The sequence below is a fragment of the Rhinolophus hipposideros genome (assembly GCF_964194185.1).
Source record: "Rhinolophus hipposideros genome assembly, chromosome: 20".
Classification (NCBI taxonomy): Eukaryota; Metazoa; Chordata; class Mammalia; order Chiroptera; family Rhinolophidae; genus Rhinolophus; species Rhinolophus hipposideros.
The window spans coordinates 22,707,683-22,728,941 of NC_138066.1; the positions used below are offsets into that span (position 1 = coordinate 22,707,683).

The following is a 21,259-nucleotide window of genomic DNA, read 5'->3' on the forward strand; positions in this document are numbered from 1 at the left end:
TAATAGAGGTATCCTTCATTTCACTGCACGTCACTTAATTGTGCTTTCCGGGTGTTGTACTTCTACAAACTGAAGGCAAGACCCTCCACCAGCAAAAAGATTATGACTCACTTTATTGTGATACATGCTTTATTGTGGTGTATCTGGGATCGAACCCGCAATATCTCCAAGATATGCCTATATATTAATCCAAATATATGAACATAAAACCTTGATACCAAATTCAATATTTCAGTAAACATGCATTCTCCTCTACTTGTAAGTTAAGCATTCTTAGCAAGAAGGAGAAAAAAACCTAATAGGTGCTTTTGTGAACTGTAATAAATACTGTTAGAGAGGAACAAACAAAATCGAGGTTCAAAGAAGAAAGGGCACCCCCTCAGTGGCGAGTGGGGAAATCCTAAAAGCCTCCCTGGAAAGGCTGGTGTTGGCCAAGGACTGTGAACATTGCAACAGGGACAGAGCTGGGGTAAGGGTCAGGAGAGGCACCTGGTTAAGTGAGCAGCATTGAGACCCAAGAGGGATGAGTATGGAGCGTGTTCTTGGGATTGCACAAAGGGTATGCATACCGACAGAGGTGATGCAGAGAGAAAGGTAGAAAGGGGACAAATCACTGCAGGCCTTGAGTGGCAGGCTCGAGAGTATGGTTTTTATTCAGACAACGAGTAGCATGCTTTAGTGATATTTTAGGAACGTTTCATCTAGCAAAGATACACAGAACTGATTAGATCAAACTGGTGGTAAAGAGGTTGTTGGTGCAACAATATGTGGGAAGTAAAAAAGATCTGGACTCAAAAGAGGCAGCAAAAATGGACAGTAGAGACCATTGAAAAATACATTAAAATAAAGTTCCAAGCAGATTAAAAGTAAGACAAGAAATCAGACAAAACTTAGAGAAAATATAGGTGAGTAACTAACTGATCCTGGGATACAGGAGGGATTGCTTAAACCTAAGAGCAATGAAAAATATCCAAAAGAAAAGGGTTTTATGTGTTTGATTACGTAAAAAAGTAAGTTACATCTGACCAATAAAAATCACTAACATCAACAGGCAAGCAAAATGGGAAAAATCTACAAAAATGTGAAATATGGCATATAACTATAACACAGCGAGTTCATGCAAACTGCAAAGAGAAAAATAGGTAAAGGATAAAACAGAAATACAAATGATTAATAAATATACAGACTGTTCAAGTCTACTCTTAAATGAGAAAAATAAACATTAAATACCTAGTCCAGTGCCTAGCGTTCTATGTCCTCAATAAGGTGTCAATGAACTTGTAACACAACTCTCCATATTAGCAAAGGTGCAATGGCATAAGCCTCAGCTGGGGAGAGAAAGCTGAGGGGGCATGTAAATTAGTACAACCCATCAAGAATCATTAGAGGGCCAGCCCCGTGGCTCAGGCGGTTAAAGCTCCACGCTCCTTACTCCGAAGGCTGCCGGTTCAATTCCCATATGGGCCAGTGGGCTCTCAACCACAAGACTGCCGGTTCAATTCCTCGAATCCCACACGGGATGGTGGGCTGCGCCCCCTGCAACTAGTAACGGCAGCTGGACCTGGAGCTGAGCTGCGCCCTCCACAACTAAGAATGAAAGGACAACGACTTGCCTTGGAAAAAAGTCCTGGAAGTACACACTGTTCCCCAATAAAGTCCTGTTCCCCTTCCCCAATAAAATCTTAAAAAAAAAAAAAAAAAAAGAATCATTAGAAAGTTCGCCTTTGTCCCAGGATTTACCCTTCTAAGAATCTATTCTAAAGACACAAACAAAACTTACAACATGGGTTTCTATACAAATATGTTCATTGCAGCATTACTTAAAGAAAAAGAAAAATAATCAGAAACAACCTAAGTGTTCAATAATAAATATTACATAATTGAATATAAGAAAGCTATTTAAATGTCTTTAAAATATTTAATAGCATTAAAATGTTTATAAAATATAGTTAACTGGAAAAAGGGATTTGAACATATGTATATATCTTTATAAAATATACACACAAAACATTCTTCAAGAAAACATAAATTAATAATGTTCAATTCTCAGGAGCAGATAAGAGGTGAATTTTTCTTTGTCCTTTCTGTATTTTCCAAATTATCCTCCATAAGCATATGCTGTGTTTACTGTAGGGAAAAAAATATATTATCCCTAAGAAAGTAGGTGACAGGTGCCTAAGTATGGTAAAGGCAGAGCCATAAAAGCAAATTGACTGAATATACTGGATCAGGTTTTGAAGCTAATTATGAGGTTCAGGGTTTTTGTAATCAGAAGAATGGTATAAGCATAAGAGCAGGTCTGGAAATTCAGTGATTCACACTAAAATATGAATGACTTGAGAGGTAAAACCTTCCTATATAGAAAGCATCTCAATTAAAAAAGGAAAGAAAAAGTCATGTTGATCCAAACAAGTTCTTTGTTTTGTTTCTTTTTCTCAAACGAGGTTTTAATTGAGAGAAGGGCTCTGCATGTGTACTGAGGGGCGAGAGGAAGCAGCTTCCCCTTGGCACATCATTCCCATGTATTTCTAAAAGGCTGGGGTAGGGGCCACACTCCTAGGTACATATACTGTACCAGCTCCACTACCTACTTGCTGTTTAACTTGGGGATGTTACTTAATTGCTCTATGCCTCAGTATTCTTATCATAAATTGCAGATAATGTCAAAAACATTAGTGATTTCTTATAAAGACTGAACCAAAATGTACGCAAAAGGCTAACAGTGTCTGGCACATAGTAAACGCTCAATAAGTGGAATATGATGTTATGATTCTATGTCATTTCATTGCCAATCAGAAACAGGGTGGCAGACTTAGGGTGGATGAATTGGAGTAAAGGATGAATGAACTTATAACTAGAAATGGTCTAATAACTTAGCAACCTAATGTTGGCTCAGTGATCATTGTGGGAAATGTATTAAGATGTATGAATGACTAATCTAAATTAACGCGAAAAACATTTAGCTATTGCCTACCCACTAGCAAGTTACTTAATTGTGATTAATACAATATCTGTAAGATATTATCATATACTTTAAAAGACAATAATACTAAAATAGGAAAACTTGAAAACAGTAAGTCCTTAAGAGAAACATTTATACTCACTTTAAGGAATGTGAAATATCCCTTTGGGGGAATAAAAGGATTCATAATTCTCTGAAGAAATGATGGGAATTTGACTGCAGAAATGAGAACTATAGTAAAGAAGCCCCATTTTGAGGAAAGATTTATCTGTTCAGCTTTTCCAATCTCTTTCTAGAAGATGTGCTTTTATCACTCTACACCCTGCTTGGAGCCAAGGCTTCAATTTGAGAATGCAAATTCTCTAGAATTGTATGTGACTGAACAGCAGCAAATCAGTAAAAATAGATGAAACAATAGCAGTGTTTTCTTTTCAACCTAGTTTTAAAACTCTGGCCCAAGTCTCAGGCTTGAACTTGAGAATGTTTCCTTTGTCCTTTCTGACGTTCTGGGAGGAGGAAGGCACCACGCCTCCCGTCTCTGTGCTGGATGCCGTCTTTAATGATGATATAGGGGGATCTTTTCCCCTCAGCACACTGGGGCATCCAACATGTGACACTGCCCGACAGAGTATCAACAAGCGAATTATAAACTGTGTCAATCTAAGTTAATGCAAAACTGTAATCCGCTTTAACAGGAGATCAAATCACTGCCATGAGTTATGTCCATTCTGTAATCTGATAAGGAAGGAGGGAACCCCTAATAAAAGAGTAATGGGAGCCTTTAATGACGCTGGTAAAAGGCAGCACCGGTGAAAATATTGCTCTCGTTCCTGCTGATTAGATCGATGTTGCATATTTGCCAGGACTTGTTTCACCTGTCAGAATAACCTGTCTTTCCAGGAGATAAGAAGTCTCAGAGAAAACATCTGTATCCTACCCATTCTTGCTTGCAACTTTTTAACCAACTTAAAATGCTCTGTGGAGGGTATTTCTGGGGTTACTTGCTGATGGCATTGTCAAATGCTGAGCAAATGACACCAGAATATTTCACGATGATTCAGTGCCTATTTCTACTAGATAAAGGAGTAAAGTAGGCAAGGAGGAATCAAAAATGGTCTAAGTAAGATCTGGGTAACCAATTAAGGGGAAAAGATCAGCGCTAGCATGCTAAAATGCCCCCACATTTAGGGGACAGACCCACACACAAAAATGGAAAGGCGAAGATAAATTGCCTGTACAAATTCTATTATACCAAGGCCCCTCAAGAACAGCGTGGCAGTGATGTTGACAAAGCACTTTACAAGGCTGGGTTACATTTGTACATTTCTTTTCTAAAACTCCAGATGTAAAACAATAATGTGTTTGGTGCTTAGTAGCTATCATTAAAGGATCCTCTTCTGGTTCTTTTCTAAGGCTAGCAGCTTTATAAAAGGAGTGGGAAAAGTGTTCTTTGTTTTGGGGAAGAAGACGGGCGGTCAAAATGGAAATTCTTGCTGTTCCTATTGAGAATTTCTTTAAGTTCTTTGCAAAGGAATAGAGTACTATAAAAATGTTAATATTGCTATCATTTTCATAATAAGAAAAAGCTTCTTAGGAAAATATAATAACCTATACTTTTAATGAACAGGGCCAGAATCAGGACGCTCCCTGGAGCATCAGTTAATGCAAGGCAAACGCTTACATTTCCCTTGGCATACGGCAGGCTGATTATTGCCACCTTAACCTGTTCCAGCAAAACCCACCATGCCAACAGAGGAAGCAGTTCACAGATTCCCTTTCCCAAATCTGAGGCAGTGGCCAGTTTTAAGGAACACATCACAACCCGTCTCACAGATCTGACTCAGAATTTGCTTCTCCTATTTGTCATACTAGTATTTTACTATCTGACCTACATCAACAAAACAAATGAGAAAGAATTAACTTCTTCACAAGTCTTCCTCAGACAGGTTTTCAAAAACATGATTTTTTCCCACAACCTCCAGATTCTTCGTTTTGTGATAACTATATTAAAAGATCATCTGAATTTTTACTTCATACTCCCTCTGGTCTAAGAGCACTCCAAGGGGTTTCACACCATGTAAAGTAAGCTGCTTCTAAAATGCCTCTGATAAACTTAGAGTGACTTCAATAGTCAGAGAAGTGAACAGCAATCCTATAAATCATGCAAAGAACATTCTAACCTGTTCTTGGTGGTAACAATATGGCCAGAGGGATTCTCTACCAATGAGACGCTTTTCCTTCCTTAACCAACGGATAAATCTTCCCTGCAATATCACACAGGACATTTTGGCCTCTTAGCAGAGGTGACGCTGAAAGGCAAACAGCAACTACCCTGGGGGCTGGGCTGTCCCACGCCAAGAGCACCTAAGCGTTTGCAAAGCCAGTGATCATTTGTAGGCTCATAGTCATCTCCTCCCTCCCTCGCATGCAAACTTCGTAGTACGTGGCAAAGTGGGACTTCTTTGTTTTCCTCTCAATACTGGGAATGTCCACCAAGCCTGCAACAGAAACCAACTCCTCCCTCGGAATGGAGTAAAGATCTACAAAGTGCCAGGGGTTACCTGAGATTTTCACTAACAAAGGGGGTCTGAAGCCACATAAAGGCATTTAAATCCCTATCCAGAGTTTCTGTAGAAAGAAATACCCCCAAAGGGAAATCTGATAACACAGGGAGGCAAACTGGGCTACCATTTAAGAAGGGTTAAAAAAAAAAGAAAGAAAGAAAAAAAAAGATCACTTGAAGAAAAAATTTCCTAGCAGGAGACAAGAGTATGTATCAGCAGATGTTAACTAAATAGATAACACTGGAACAGACCACTTGACCACACCACAGGAGAAAGAAAATGACAATGCCACCACCTTTTTAAACATCTTTCTAAAGACAGTACTTGTTTCTCCCCTAAGGATATTTTAATACTCAGTGTTAAAGATTAAAGATTTCTCTCCCTTAACAAGAGCTGTGCTCCAGTTTCAATTCAATTCAACCAAGTGTAAATTTTTTGAGCTCAAACTGGACAAAGGGTAAATGGGGTTGATTCCAGGACAGGTAACAGCATTCATGTCCCCCTTCCTCCCCAAAATCTCAAACACTGGGTTTTAATTCAATTTAGACATAACAATAAACTGGAACTAAGGAACTATAGGAAAGAGAAGGGCTTCACTACCCAGACCAGGGTAAGGTAGGAACCATTGGTGGAGATGCGTCCGTGAATAAGAAATCAAAAAAAGCTGACAATTTTATGTTATATGTATTTTACCACGGTTTAAAAAATGGGGGGTGGGGGTGAGAAGAAAAGCTAGTCAGGTATTAAAAAGCCAGTTTTATCCATATGGTCCATAGAGCATAGAGAAACCATAAAGATCTTTCATTTACATACTTCAATAGTGAAATACAGGAAACTTCCCACCGCCTCTCTATACCATGTATATAATTTTCAAACGTAAATTGCCCTCTTTTTTCTGTTGATAAAAAGCAATGCAAGGTTATTGAAAAAAAAAATCCGAACACTACAGAAGTACATCGAATAAAAAGTAAAATGTGTCTTCTACTCCATCCCACCCAGCAATAGATATGTGACGAGGTAGTGTAGATTGTTTCAGAGCTTCTTATTTTTAATGACAACTAATATAAATGCATTCTCTTGGCAAAAGATTAAAGCAAAATAGAAATATAAAAAAGAAAGCATTGAAAGTCTCCCTTCATCCCTTTCCCCATCCCATTCTCTTCTTCAGAGGTAAATATTTTAAATATTATGATGTGTGGTCTTTCCAGACGTTTTCCTAAGCTCTACAACATATACATAGGTGTGTGTGTTGTGTGTGTACCCATTTAATTTTTATTTTAAAAGCAAAGTGGGTCATATTATAAGCACGGCTTCCTTTTTCCAGTTAACAAAATAACCTGGAGATTTTTTTTTGTGACAGTATAATATTTTTGAAAGGCACTACTTTTTTCTTATCATACATATCTGTTTACTCAAAATATTGGGATTATAATAGAGTATTTTGAAGCCTACGTTTTCCACTTAATATTATGTTAATATATATGTTCCACTTCATCTTTTAACAGCTGCTTGTAATTTGATTGAATAACTTTCTATGATTAATTAACTAGTCACTGACTGATGGTCATAATTGTTTCTCATTTTCCCCCATTATAAACAAGGTTACAATAAAGATCCTTGATACAAATGTATTTGCCAAGTTGCCATTTCTTAGATCAATTCCTAAAAGTAGATTTTTCTGGGTCAATAGATACATTTAAAATTTTGAAACACATTGCCAAACAGCCCTCCAAAATGATTTTGCCAATTACATTCCTAACAACACTGTACGAAAGTGTCTGTTTCTTCACACAATCCAAGCTGGGGATTACTAATCTTTTTATGTCTTCCAATTTAATAAGAAAAAAAATGAAATCTCATTTTAATTTGTATTTCTTTGATTAACGAGGTCTATATTTTGGGCCATTTAAGATTTTTCTTTTATAGTTTCTAAGTTTCTTGACATGCTTTGCCCATTATTTTTATTGGGATATTCTTAGAGATTTGTACAAACTCTTTACAATAGTGTTATCACATAGTAAAGAAATTTTATGTATTGACTTTTTTTCTTTCCAGTTTGTCATTTACTTATAACTTTGTCTTATCCAATGTGACTTTTATGTAGTAAGATCTATTAATATTTTCCCTTATGGTTTCTGGCCTTGGTGTCATGCTTATATAGTCTTTTTCTACCTTGAAATCATAAAACAATTCTCCATTCATACCGGCATACCAAGAACGGCATATCTGTAACTTAGCAAAACCAAAACTATTCGCTTGAAGAAAAGTTGTATGCACTGATAATGTTATTCTAACAAATATGCAAGTTTCCCATTCCTCAATGGTATTTTGAGGTGTACAAAGTAGAACACAAAATAGTACAGTACTAGATTATTTCCAGTTATGGAATTACCTAAAAAGAAACAAAAAACAGGCCAAGCTACAACTGCCTCCTTACTTAAGATAAGGTAACAGTATCTACGGGCCTTGGAAGTTTCGATGCTAGAAGCAGACCGAGCTAATACCCAGTACTGTGCCTACAGGTAATGTGGCCCAGTCAGACCACGGAGCACGAGCAGTCATGTAGATGTATGTAGGCCTCTGTATCCTTAGGAAACACGAAGGGAACTGCATGTACTTTGCTAAAAACAAATGCTCAATTCTCCAGTCAGCTACAAGACTTTTATTAACTTCCTTATTAAGTGGCTAAACCAGCTAGGGAACTATGCTGGTAACTAGCACTCAGTCCACAAGGAATAGCCCTTTTTCCCACTGAATGCCACAAGGACTGTTAGCCATCAGACACATTCCCAATCCTTTCTCCCTTGCCTGCTCTACCTGAGATGGCAATGGAACATAGTTCTGGCCAATAAGATAGAAGAAGTTTGTTGGAGGGGATTCTGGGAATGCCTTAGCTTTTCTGATCAAAGAAACAGTTATGGCTGAAACTACTCCTTTCCTTTTCTTCCTGCCTCAAATGCATGTCTGACGGCTGAAGTTGCAGTAGCCAACTTAGGAACACAAGGGAAAGAACCAGAGATACTGGCCTTAACATCATTGAGAAGGGAAAACCACTGCCAATAATTGCCTGCCATCCCTAGAATTACTCTGTCAGAAAAATGAACTCCCATGTGTTTATGCCTCTGTAGTCAGGTTTTATGTGCCTTGTAGACCAAGCCCAACATAATCCTAAATAATACAGTCACTTTCAAATAATCTTTATGTCTTGCATATAGCAGAGCCTCAAACATTATGAGTGAATAAATAAGATCCTGGAAAACTAAGTGCCCCTGGGTATTATTAGGCAACTCAAGAAAAATCCCAATTAAGAATAACAAAAAGTTGATTTCTACACAATCTAATAGTACTGTATTCAAAAGTTGTCACCAATATTTAAACCAGGTTTTACTTTATGCCTCGGATAATAATGTTACCTGAATGGGGTGGGTTTAGTTTTAAGCATCTAGTTTTCCTTTCTTATTAATGTAATTTTTTCCATGTCATCTGACTAAGGATGCACTCATTTCACTGTTTTTAAAAACAGGTTAGATCCAGAAATTAATGGGGGGAGGGGACAACAACAACAGCCATACATAGGCATTTTCACTTTCAAAGCACAGGAGAGATACAAGGTCACAAAGTTCTGAGTATGAACATATTCAGAACTATCCATAAGCTGTTTCGTACTCAAAGCACTGAACAAAGCAAACAAAACTTTAATAATCACTGTGTTCACCTAAACTTGCAGATCTACTACTTTTCAGACAAGGAGAATGGGGAGAATCTGATAGGGTTTAGGAGCAAACTAAATAAATGAAAATAAAAAGGTTAAATATAGTTTGAAGTATAAAGCTGGCAAAACCCACATGTGTCTACATTATAACCAATCAGTTCACCAGGTCAAGATTTATGCTTAAAAATGTCTACCACAGGTTTATTTACAACAACAATAATTAAAAACAATGTGAATGTCCAATAATTAGTGAATGGCTAAATAAGTAATATTAGAAAATTGACATAATCATTTAAAATTGTTGAATAATTTTAATGACGATGCTCATGGTACCAAAATATTTAAAGAAAAATTCATAATAGAATATAATTTTAATTATGCAAAGAAAGAAAAACAAGAATGTATGGAAAAGGAACTCATAAAGACTAAAAGGAAATATTCTGAGATGTTAAAAGTGATTATCTCCTGTGTATGTACACGTACACTTCCTAGTTCTGTATGCTTAGAGAGCCTAGAAACAATGACACCCAGTAACAGTCTGCACCCCTAACACCCAGATTTTGGTTTCTAAATACCACAACAAACTAAAAAGAACCAGAGCTCCCTGGAGAAAGACTGATTCTAGGGCTGGAACCGGGAAAGTATAAGATGAGCCTAGAACACCTTTGTTGGGCCAGAAGGTAAGGAAGTACTCAAAGAATGATTGGGGGCATATCAAAAGGACACAAGCCAGCTTGTAGGGACTTCCGTTAATATGGTACAATTTTAAATCAAAATAAATAATGACAGTAATAGACTATAATTTATTGAATGAAACAGAAAAGCATGAGTCCATACTTACATAAATGAATGGTAAATAAATAAGTAATCTTATAAAAATATTACATTATAGTAGATTGCCAACTAATAAATATAGAAGGAATTATTCTTTTAAAAAGATTATCTCTGAATTGTAATAGTATGAGTATGCATTTCTAATTTGTTTCAGCTTATAAAATGAGCATGTACTTCTTTTGTAAAAATATTTTTTTAAAAATCCTCAACAATTTGTGGTAAGATATTAAAAACAAAAAATCCCCAACAGTAGTCTGAACAAACACAACATATGCACATCTCTACAGCAATCTCTGGCCACTTTAAAAAGGAGAAAATACGCATAAAACCCCCAAACACATAAAGCAAGTGCACGTGCTGTCCTGACCTGTCTGTCCTAGAGAAGAGCTCAGATGTCTTAGGCAATTGGCTAGAGGTAAAAACATAACAAAACAGCAAAAAGAAAAGGCCACCAGAGGCAGCATTGAGATATATGGAAAATTTGTTTTGGTTTTACAGTAATTATGGGACTTAAGAGATGTGACAAGGACCCTTGCTATGATGCCAATGACAAATGGTTAACTGATAAGAAGAAATGGGGAGGGCGACAGGCTATAGAACAGGTCAATATCAGGCTGTCACGAAGCCATTTGAGACATATAATTAATCTATTACTCACCTGGCATCATCATTCATTGTAGTATGGTCAATAGGTGCCATGAAGCTCAGTAGCTTGCTAAGGACATGAAACCTAAATAAAGCAGGAAACAAACAGGCAGCAACATTAGTAACTATTAACCTAGGAAAGGAAACATTCTATGAGCTATCAAACTCCAGAACTGATCACAGGAACCTCTGGCTCCAGAGTGGAAAAGGGAACAAATCATAGGCCTGAGACACAACTATAGAAACTTTTTCCTTAATGCTTCAGGGAAAAGGCTGGTAACAGCACTGTAAATGACAGTAGTTCAACAAACGTCCACTTATATCACAGCCCCCCCAAAAGAGAAGATACACTTGTGCCCTTGAGCAATATCCTACCCCTTAAACATTTCTCCAGACAAAAGACAATGAAGACTGACTACCCCATTTTCCTCCTCTGGCATACACCTCAGTCATTTTTCAGTGTCATGAAAGCTGCCCACTGGCAGTAGCACAGGTAGTGGTATGACACCCAAACGCAATACATCACCATTGCCACCACTCACTAGCACTGGCTTCCTGAGTGAGAAAAGGCTTCTAGAATTTCACATCGTCTCCACTCACTAGTTCCACTGGGTCTTTTATTTTCCCCACCTTTAAATGAAGGAGCATAACTGAATAAATGCATAGGTTTGAACCCCACATATTCAGACAAAGTATTATAGAAATTTAAGTTACATCACCTCCATTTCTTCCCAATTAGAAAAACAGTATTTTTGCATAAAATGTTTAGACAGTCTCTGGTGAAAGGGGCTGAACAAATATATGACCTTATACAGACCAAATTATACCAAAGAGAATTCAAAGACGGTATCCCTTTCTGTTCATTACAACAGCAGAGGCTATATGACAATATGCATGTTATAAAATTTTAACCAAAAAAAATTTGACTTGGGCAAAACATCATACACAAACAAAAATGATAAACATTTTCATGTGCATATTTTAACAGCTTTAAAAACATTTTTACATGTATCAAATAATTTGATTCTCTATTGTACCATCCATAGCTAAGCCTCCCAAATTTCATTCTTTTTCTTAACATGAATTTTACAAAAATAATAGTGGTGAGATTTTCCCCATTTATAAGAGTAATAAGAAAAGTACAAATTCATTGTAGAAAATTTGGAAACCAAACCAACCAACAAAGCACACAAAAATGCCTAGTTCCTTTACCTGAAAACAATTGTTAATATTTTGGTTAGTTATGTTTGTTTTACATAGTAATCCTGTTATATGTACATATAATTTTGTATCCTCTTTTTTTCACTTAGCATTGTAAGCACTGTCCCATTAACAATATCTGAATAGCTATATACAATTCCAGGAGTGGAAGTACCATAATATATTTTCTTAATTTTGAATATTTATATTGCTTCCAATTCTTCACTTTTTATAAGATGCAAAACCAAAATCTCATACTTTTTAAAAAATGTCGGACACCTCCTAATTATAAAAATTAATATATAATTCTTATAAAAAGAATCCAAATACAGAAATGTACAGAGAACTGACAAGTCCCCTATAGTCCTATCCCCCAGAAATAATCACTGTTAATTAAAACAGTTAGGTTTGGCTGAAGCATTTTCCATATATAACACAAATATAAACTTAGTCCATTTTTCACATAAAAATGAGATTGCAACATAGTTAATATTCTGCATTAAGCTTTTTTCCACTGAACCATATGTCATAGTCTAGTCTTTTTCATAGTTGCAGAATATTCCATTATGTCAATATGTTATAATTTAATCTCCTATTAATGGGCATTTTTATAGCCTGCCCCCTTAAAAAAAACCATATTAAACAGTGCTAAAGTGAAGATAGGTATACATAAATTATTGTATGCTTGTATACATATTTCTATGAGATAAATTTTGAGATGTAAAATTGCTGGTGAATTGAAAGGTATACATATCTAAAATTGAAAAACTGAATCGAAATGCCTCCCAAAGATTATGTCAATGTGTGAGAGTATAAATATTTACCTAACCTTTTTAAGCATAAATACTGTTAATAAATGCATTTTAATATATTTAGGCTTCATCAAACTGTGGTGTCCATCTAAAAAAAAGAGTGCTATTCTTGGCTATATCCAAAGACAGATTGAATTCACTTTCTGGACACAGACTATGAACTATACTCCATATTTGTGGTGTATAATCCAGTAGCTACTGAGCATTTGCAATGAGGCTTATCTGAATTGAGATTAGCTATAATTGTAGAATACACATCAGATTTTAAAGACTTGGGATGAAAAAAGAATGTAAAATATATCATCAATAATTTTTAAAATAATAAATTACTGAAATATTTTTGATATATTGGGTTAAATAAAACATATTAAAATTACATTCACTTGGGCCGGCCCGGTGGCTCCGGCGGTTAGAGCTCCATGCTCCTAACTCTGAAACCTACCGGTTCGATTCCCACATGGGCCAGTGAGCTCTCAACCACAAGATTGCGGAGTCCCGCAGGGGATGGTGGGCTCTGCCCCCTGCAACTAAGATTGAACACGGCACCTTGAGCTGAGCTCCCGGATGGCTCAGTTGGTTGGAGCACGGGCTCTCAACCACAAGGTTGCCAGTTTGATTCCTCGACTCCCACAAGGCATGGTGGGCTGTGCCCCCGGCAACTAGAAAACAGCAACTGGACCTGGAGCTGAGCTGCGCCCTCCACAACTAAGACTGAAAGGACAACTTGAAGCTGAACGGCGCCCTCCACAACTAGGATTGAAAGGACAACTTGACTTGGAAAAAAGGCCTGGAAGTACACACTGTTCCCCAATAAAGTCCTGTTCCCCGTCCCCAATAAAATCTAAAAATAAATAAGTAAATAAATAAATAATTACATTCACTTATTTCTCTTTACTTTTTCAATGTGACTACTAGAACATTTAAAATTACATATGTAATACATGTATTTATTGGATGGCACTGCTCTGTTGAATACTTTTACACTTTAATACAATATATTCAGTAACTATTAACTGCATGATAAAAGACAAGCTTTAAGAAGAAATCAGATTAAAGACGATTTAGTAATGTGTACTTAAATGCAATACATTTCATCTAATCTCAGTGTTGCTGAGGATGAATGCATGTTTTAAAAGTGTTAAAACACCTTTTACCAACAATACTAAGAAAAGATAAATGTAATTTTGTTGTAGAAGAATAGACAAACACAGTAAGACATTTCTTCATTAAAGGCCTGAAAGTTTAATTCATTTACCTCATGAGTTCTAATTAAATCACAGTCAAATCTACTTATATATACCGCTGAGTAAAATACCGATTATCAATATTTACAATTATCTCTAAAAACCAAAATATTTCTTTTTTATAAATTATTTTCTAGCATCCGACTAGCAAGTTAATATGCCCAATCTGATCAGGCTGATGTCACTGACCTGCTATCATTTCAATTAATATTTCCACAAGGTAATATTCATCTTTACTACAATATTTCCGGAAGTCTTATCTTTCCAACCCTATCACAACAAGCAAAACTTGCTCAAGGTAGAAACTAGTATCAGTTATGACAGCTGGTATACCTTACCAGCTCTTCTTGAGGTCTAATTCAAGGAAGTATTCATAATATTATCATCTAGCCTGGGCTGCTTGGTTTAATCCTTCAGGGCAGCACGCTCATGTAGCCAAGATGTCATTTTGGTGCCTGTAAAGGCATTTGGTGTTGCCCAGAGAAACAACTCAACAGCCAGAGGTTAGAAGCATGGGCTCTGGAATCTGAGCAATTAGCTCAAATCCCTGTATGCTACTCACTAGCTCTGTAATGCTAGGTGAGTTACTTATCTTATTTAAGCACTTCACGTGTATTAGTTAATTTAATACATGTGAAATTAATTTAATACTCTGCATATCAACCTATGAGATGTAACTTTTATTCCTCACAGATGAGGAAATTGAAGCACAGAGACATAAAGTAACATGCCCAAGGTCTCAAGGCCAGTAAGTGGAAGTCATATTTCAAACCTAGACAGTTTAGCATCAGAGCCTGTGTTTTTGCTATCTCTGCATGTAAATTGCTTAATAGGGCCCAACAGGGAGAGTTTTATAAATGTTAGTATTCACTATTGTTATTAATAAACATCACTTTCTGATTCTGACCACATCCCTCCCATTTACGGTCAAGGAGAGCCAGGTGAAAACTGAAAAACAATTCAAAACATATGACTTCATTTATTACTTTTCTTTTTACCTTTTATTTTGCAATAATTTCAGACTTACTTTCAGGAAAATTGCAAACATAGTACAAAGAGTTCATGTATAACCTCATGCAGCTTCCTCTAATGTTAATAATTTATCTAAACACAGTGTAATTGTCAAAATCAGGAAATTAACAATGGTATAATAATACTATTAACTAAACTATAAACCTATTCAAATTTCACCCATTCTCACCCTAGTCCTTCCTCTTTTCCAGGATCCAATCCAGGACCCCACATTGCACCTAGCTGTGACGTCTCTCCTTAGTCTCCTTCAATCTGTGACAGTTCCTCAGTCTTTCTTGTTTTTTCATTACTTTGACACTTTTCATGAGTACTGATGACTTATTTTGTAGAACATCTCACAATTTGGATTTGTATGATGTTTTATGATGAGACTGAGGTTAGGCATTTGGGGCAAGAATACCACAGAAATGATGGTGTGTTCTTCTACAGAAGATGGCGGGGGTGAGGGGTGGAGGGAATATGTCTTCTTCATCTTGAACACTTGGTTAAGGTGGTACCTGCTGGGTTTCTCCGCTATGAAGTTACTATTTTCCCTTTGTAATTGATAAATATCTCTGAAGAGATGCTTTGAGACCATGCAAATACACTGTTTCTCCTCAAACTTCTCCCCAGTGATTTCAGCATCCATTGGTGGATCTTGCCTGCAAAAATTATTACTGTGAGGTTTGTGTACTGGTGATTTTGCATTTCTCTCACTCTCTCTGCATTTAATAAACGGAAGTGCATATGACCTTGATGGCACATCAATTGTATTCCCAAAGGCTTTTGTGAGACACGCCAAATCAAAATACTAAAAGCTTAAAGCTTTAGAAATTCTAAAGGGCTGTCACTGTTTGGACAGTTCCTTCATTTGTGGTTTTGGGGTTTCTATAGTAACTCAGCAGTACCGCACGTGGAGAAATGTGGTGACAAGTGGAATGTCCCTGCCCTACTTGGCTTCTCTGAGACACTGAACATTCCTGACCCTTTATTAAACGTTCTGTCTTCACTGCTTCACATCCCTCTTTCTGGTCCCCCTGCCTCTCAGCATTCTTTACAAACTCCTCTTCCTCTGTTTATCTCACATGGGTTGACATTCCTTGGCAATGTATTCTTGTCTTTGTGTATTCCTGTTGCCCTATATACTCCTTGGAAAATAGTAATTAGATTGTTTCTAAAGTACCAACTAATACAGTAGTCCCCCTTATCCATGTGGGATATGTTCCAAGATACCAGTAGATGCCTGAAACCAAGGATAGTACCAAACTCCATATATACTATGTTTGTCCATGTACCTAGATACCTATGACAAAGTTTAATTTATAAATTAGGCACAGTAAGAGATTAGCAACAATAAAAATAAAACAATTATAAAATATATTGTAATAAAAAGTTGTGTGAATGTTCTCTCTTTCTTTCTCTCTCTCATAACTGATCTGATAACCAAGATGGCTACTAAGTGACTAAAGGGCAGGTAGCATATACAGCTGGACAAAGAGATTTCACCATGCTACTCAGAACAGAGCACAATTTAAAATTTATTATTTATTTCTGAAATTTTCCATTTAAAATTTTTGGACCATGGTTGACTGCGGGTAAATGAAACCACAAAAAGAAAAACTGCAGGGGGCCGGTTCGCTCAGTTTGTTAGAGCAGAGTGCTTAGAACACAACGGTCGCCGGTTCGATTCCCACATGGGCCACTGTGAGCTGCACCCTCCACAACTAGATTGAAAACAACGACTTAACTTGGAGCTGATGAGTCCTGGAAAAACACTGTTCCCCAATATTCCCCAATACAAAATTTAAAAAAAAAAAAGAAGGACTGCAGATAAGGGAGGACTGCTGTAAATACCCATATTCTCCTCTTGACTCAAAATCTATCTCTAAACTTGGATTTCTCAAGGTTGTGTCAAATTCAGCATATTGAAGAATTGACTCTATTCTCTCTCAAAAATAAAAACTTGATTTCCTTCTTACAGCCTCTCTTTTTATACATATCAATGAATAAATACCACAATCTACCTAGTTCCTTCTGAAATTCTGAGGGTGAACTCCAACCTTTTCACTTTCCTTTACCTCCTTCTATCTTTCTCAAACACAAATGAAATGTGACACCAATACTCCTCTGCCTAAAATCTTAAAGGACTCACTGCAGTCTACAGAATAAAGTCCCAAATCCTTAGCATGGCCATGAACTAGCACTCACTGCTCATACAGCCTCATCTCCTGCTCCATATTCACTTGAAGCCTCTGCCCAAACAAATTAATTGCAGTTCCCAAAATGGCCACGTAAACTGTCAAGACTGCATTTTGCAAACATTCTACTTTCGGGCCTTTCACTGGGCTAACGAACATTCCCACTCTGCTCAGTGTCCTGTGTGGAAGCTGCACCTCACAGCAAGTCCTCCGGAGCAGTCTGCATTCCCCCCGAGTAAGTCAGGTGACCCCCACACCAGGATGATCGCTACCACAGCACTTCCCACAGTGTCACTACTGCCTCACTGTCTGTCATCCTCTCCAGACGAGGTGCTCCTCGAGGGCAGAATGGGTCTTACCCGGCACCTAATATGGCTCCTAGGACCTCAGCAGTTACCGTTCTTATGTTTTAATAAACCACTTCTTCTGTTTTTAATGTTTAGCCTTGTTAAGTAGAATGTCTGTCTATTGCTTGCCTATTGCCAGAATAAGATTTCAAATGCCTCTGGATTTATGGGGATTTATAATTTCAATTACTATCAAAATGCTACAAAAAAACAGAAGTAGATAATCGCAGTGACACATACCTCTGATGAACAGTTTTATGAGGTTAGTTTAAAAAATTAATATAAGAAAAGGCAGTTGCTATTAAAACAAAATCCTGTTTTTTAATTTTAACCTGATAAATAACAACTCTGATAAATTTATTTTGACTTAGAAACAATAGACCCATGTTCTAAGTTATTTGCCATGCTCACTTCTCTAATACTCATCTAGACTTCTTAATCTGTGTTATGCTTAAAGTTATAGCAATTTCTCATTACCTGACAAGTATGTTAATTTTACTGTCGTAATCATCCAAAAACATTTTCTGGCTGACTAATGTCTATAAGGTACTACAGTAAGTAGATAATAAGTTTAGAATTGTCTTAAGAGATAAAGCAGCACAATTCTTGCTCTTAAGGAACACACAACTATAGCTACTTGTCCCAATAGCTTTAAAATTTATAACAATATGTAGAAAAGGCACATTTTCCTCTCAATTATTTTGAAGAACATATATTTGCAATAGCAATGCCAAGACAAACACAAGAGAAGCCAAAGAAACTAACACTTTTAAATGCTTACTATGTACCAGACATTTACACATTATTTCAATCCTCAAACCAAATCTATAACGTGTGGATTATTGTCTACATTTAGTAAATGAGACTAGTGAGGCCCAGAGAATAAAGAATAGCCAAAATTATATAGCCGGACAGAGCCTGGATTTGAAATCATGGGCTCCTCCTAGAAACATTTATAGCCTCATAAAGCTATAATTTTTAAAGCACAGTATTGGAGAAAAATCTGATCTCCAAATTAAAGAATAAGGCACTCATTCAGCCTGGCCAATGATAAAGTACGGTTAATAACATTCTTTTTAAAATCCATACAGGGATGGAGGGTGTGGAAGAGACAGGTATTAAAGAGGCATGTATGTGGGCAAGCAAGTTAATGAATACGAGAGCAGGAGACAGACCCCGTGTTGGAATAATAACAGCAACAATAATGACGGCACTAATGCCAACCAATACTTGTACAGCGCTTACTATGTACCTGGCACGGGTCTAAGAGCTGCCCATACACTGACTGACTGACTCTCTTAATCCACATAAAAATCCTACAGGCCTATGCATTACCACCCCCATTTTACAGATGGAGACATCAGCACAGAGCATTTAAGGGCCCTGCCCCAAGTAACTACTGGTCAGTGTCAAAGCTGGGACTCAGACTCTGGCTGTCTGGCTCTCAAGTCCATGTTTTTAACCATCACACTAAGAACGAACCTGGAGAAGTATGAAGATTTGGAAATTTCAACATATGAAAACTTCTGCAAAGTTAAAGAAAACTAAGCATTTCCTGATGAGTTTTGTCAAATATTAAAACAGGTTCATTAAAGTAGTTGTGAACTCTGCTTTTCTGAAGATATTTAAAATGAGACAGCCCCACATTTGTCTAAAGGGAATTTAATGATAGGCAGGGTCAGTTAAGGATATGGGATTAGCTATTGCTCACAACTATCCCAACACAAGTTTAAGATTATTTTCAATGTGCACCTGAAACACAAGTAGTTTCTTTAACACTGAGGCTTTGTGTGAATATTCCGTAATATATAGTTATAAGGAATCTAAGTCTAAAAGCATATGTCACTTCCTATTCTCACTCTTCTTTTGTGTATATACTTATGAGACTCCTTAAAGAGCTCACAGGATTGAGGATTTTCCTACTCAGAAATTTCTCAGTTTACTCATAAAAATTATATTTCTCATCTCATTGAAGCACATAGTTAACATTTTCTGGAACCCTTCGTTTGTATATCATTTTCGCATACTGCACACGCGTAGCATCATGAACATGAACCAATATAATCTTATTCTAAATAAGACTCCAAAATAAAAAATTTCTGTTCTATAGAAATCACTTTTTAAAATTAAGACAATTTCAACTACTTTGTCTTGTTTTCTTATTACTTCTTTTCCAGGGAAATGCAAATATTATTTAATCCATCCATTTACAAAAGGACAACAAAAAAACCCTGAAACTATATTTCATTTTAGAGTAAAAAAACTGAGTCGCAAAAGAGCCTCAAATATTGTTTTATTTATTTTTCTCATCCTTAAAAACAAAATCATCAGAAGAAATAGAAAAATGACATGATAGACAAAATGCAAGAAAAGAGAGCTATAATATCACATGCTAAAAATTTTTTCTAATTAGTAACTCACCGAAGTTTCCTTCCTTTGCTGGCTTTCCGATCTACTTTCTTGTGGATTTTGCTTCGTAACTTCTGGATTGCAAGCCACTGCCTGGGAAATTCACAAACAATGTTATGCATCATCACTAACAGAAATAGTTATATGTATTGACAAATTGGAATTTTTCCCACTAACAACCCTGTAGAAAGAAATCATCAACCTACATCAAGTTCCTCAAGATACTCTGGGGCCAAATTGACTAATCAATTGAAGAGGATTTGTGCAATGGTAAAAAAAAAAAAAAAAAACCACTAATGGCAGCTGGGAAATTCTACAGCAAATTTGGTTAACAATGCTCCCTAGTATTTGGAGTTGCTGTGACAAGCACTAAATCTACCAGTCTGTAGGAAAGCCTATCAAACTGAGTACAACTGCTTGGGCTTGCTTTTAATGGTTTAGCTGGGCATCAAGTTCTATTAGGTTGATGCAAAAGTAATTGCGGTTTTTGCAATTATTTTTAACTTTTTAAATTGCAATTACTTTTGCACCAACCTAATATTACTAATTATCGCAAATGCTGTGTAGTTTGAACACATTCTTTAAATCTAATTTTCCCTTTATTAATACCCAACTGCTTTTTTGTGTGTGCTTTCCAATTTTTTGCTGATTTTTCATAATGATCATTTTAGTCATTTTATTTAATTTTCATTTCATATGTAATATTTCAGAATGTGTTGCTAAAAGGTAAGGGCTCTCCCTCCCCCCATATAATCTCAATACCTTTGTCACACCTACAAAGAAGTTAAAAATTCTTTACTATCAAATATTCCGTCACTTTTCAAATTTTCCAGATTGACCCAATTTTGGTTTGAGTCCGCATCCAACAAGATTCACATATTCTGAAGTCATTTTAGATTAAAAGGAATTAATTTTTCAAATAAAGGATACTGGGCTAAGAAAATCTTCATAAATTGCTCAGATGAACATTTGTGAAATAATGAAGAAGGAGGACAGCAGCAGCTAGTCATCTTACCAGATTTATACAACGAAAACTCGACATCAGGAAAAAAAAAATCTAGGGAAATCCAATTACCGTAATCTTAATATAATCTTAATTACCATAATCTATTTTATTGTAAAGTGAGATAAATGTACAATATAATCACCACTTAAATACAATTTGCTCTATCACATTAAATTTATAGTGAACAGCTCTCTATAACATTCTAGAGAGACACCAAATATCAACAACATCCTATCCTAAAATTCAAATAATGTTTTACTCAAACAGAATTATTTCATCAACACAAATTTTTCATTGCATTCTCAAAATGCTTCT

At 36.3% G+C, this 21,259-nt stretch overlaps 1 protein-coding gene across 6 annotated transcripts in view; it reads right to left on the reverse strand.

Moving 5' to 3' along the window:
• AATF (apoptosis antagonizing transcription factor) overlaps positions 1-21,259 on the reverse strand; it is a 96,188-nt gene that overhangs the window by 12,412 nt on the left and 62,517 nt on the right. For all 6 annotated transcript variants that reach the window (XM_081028364.1, XM_081028363.1, XM_081028365.1 and 3 more), the window contains exons 10-11: positions 19,951-20,031; positions 10,731-10,802 (exon numbers count right to left, since the gene is read on the reverse strand). In XM_081028364.1, the coding sequence (XP_080884490.1) occupies positions 10,731-10,802; positions 19,951-20,031 (153 nt within the window). The remainder of the gene's footprint in view (positions 1-10,730; positions 10,803-19,950; positions 20,032-21,259) is intronic.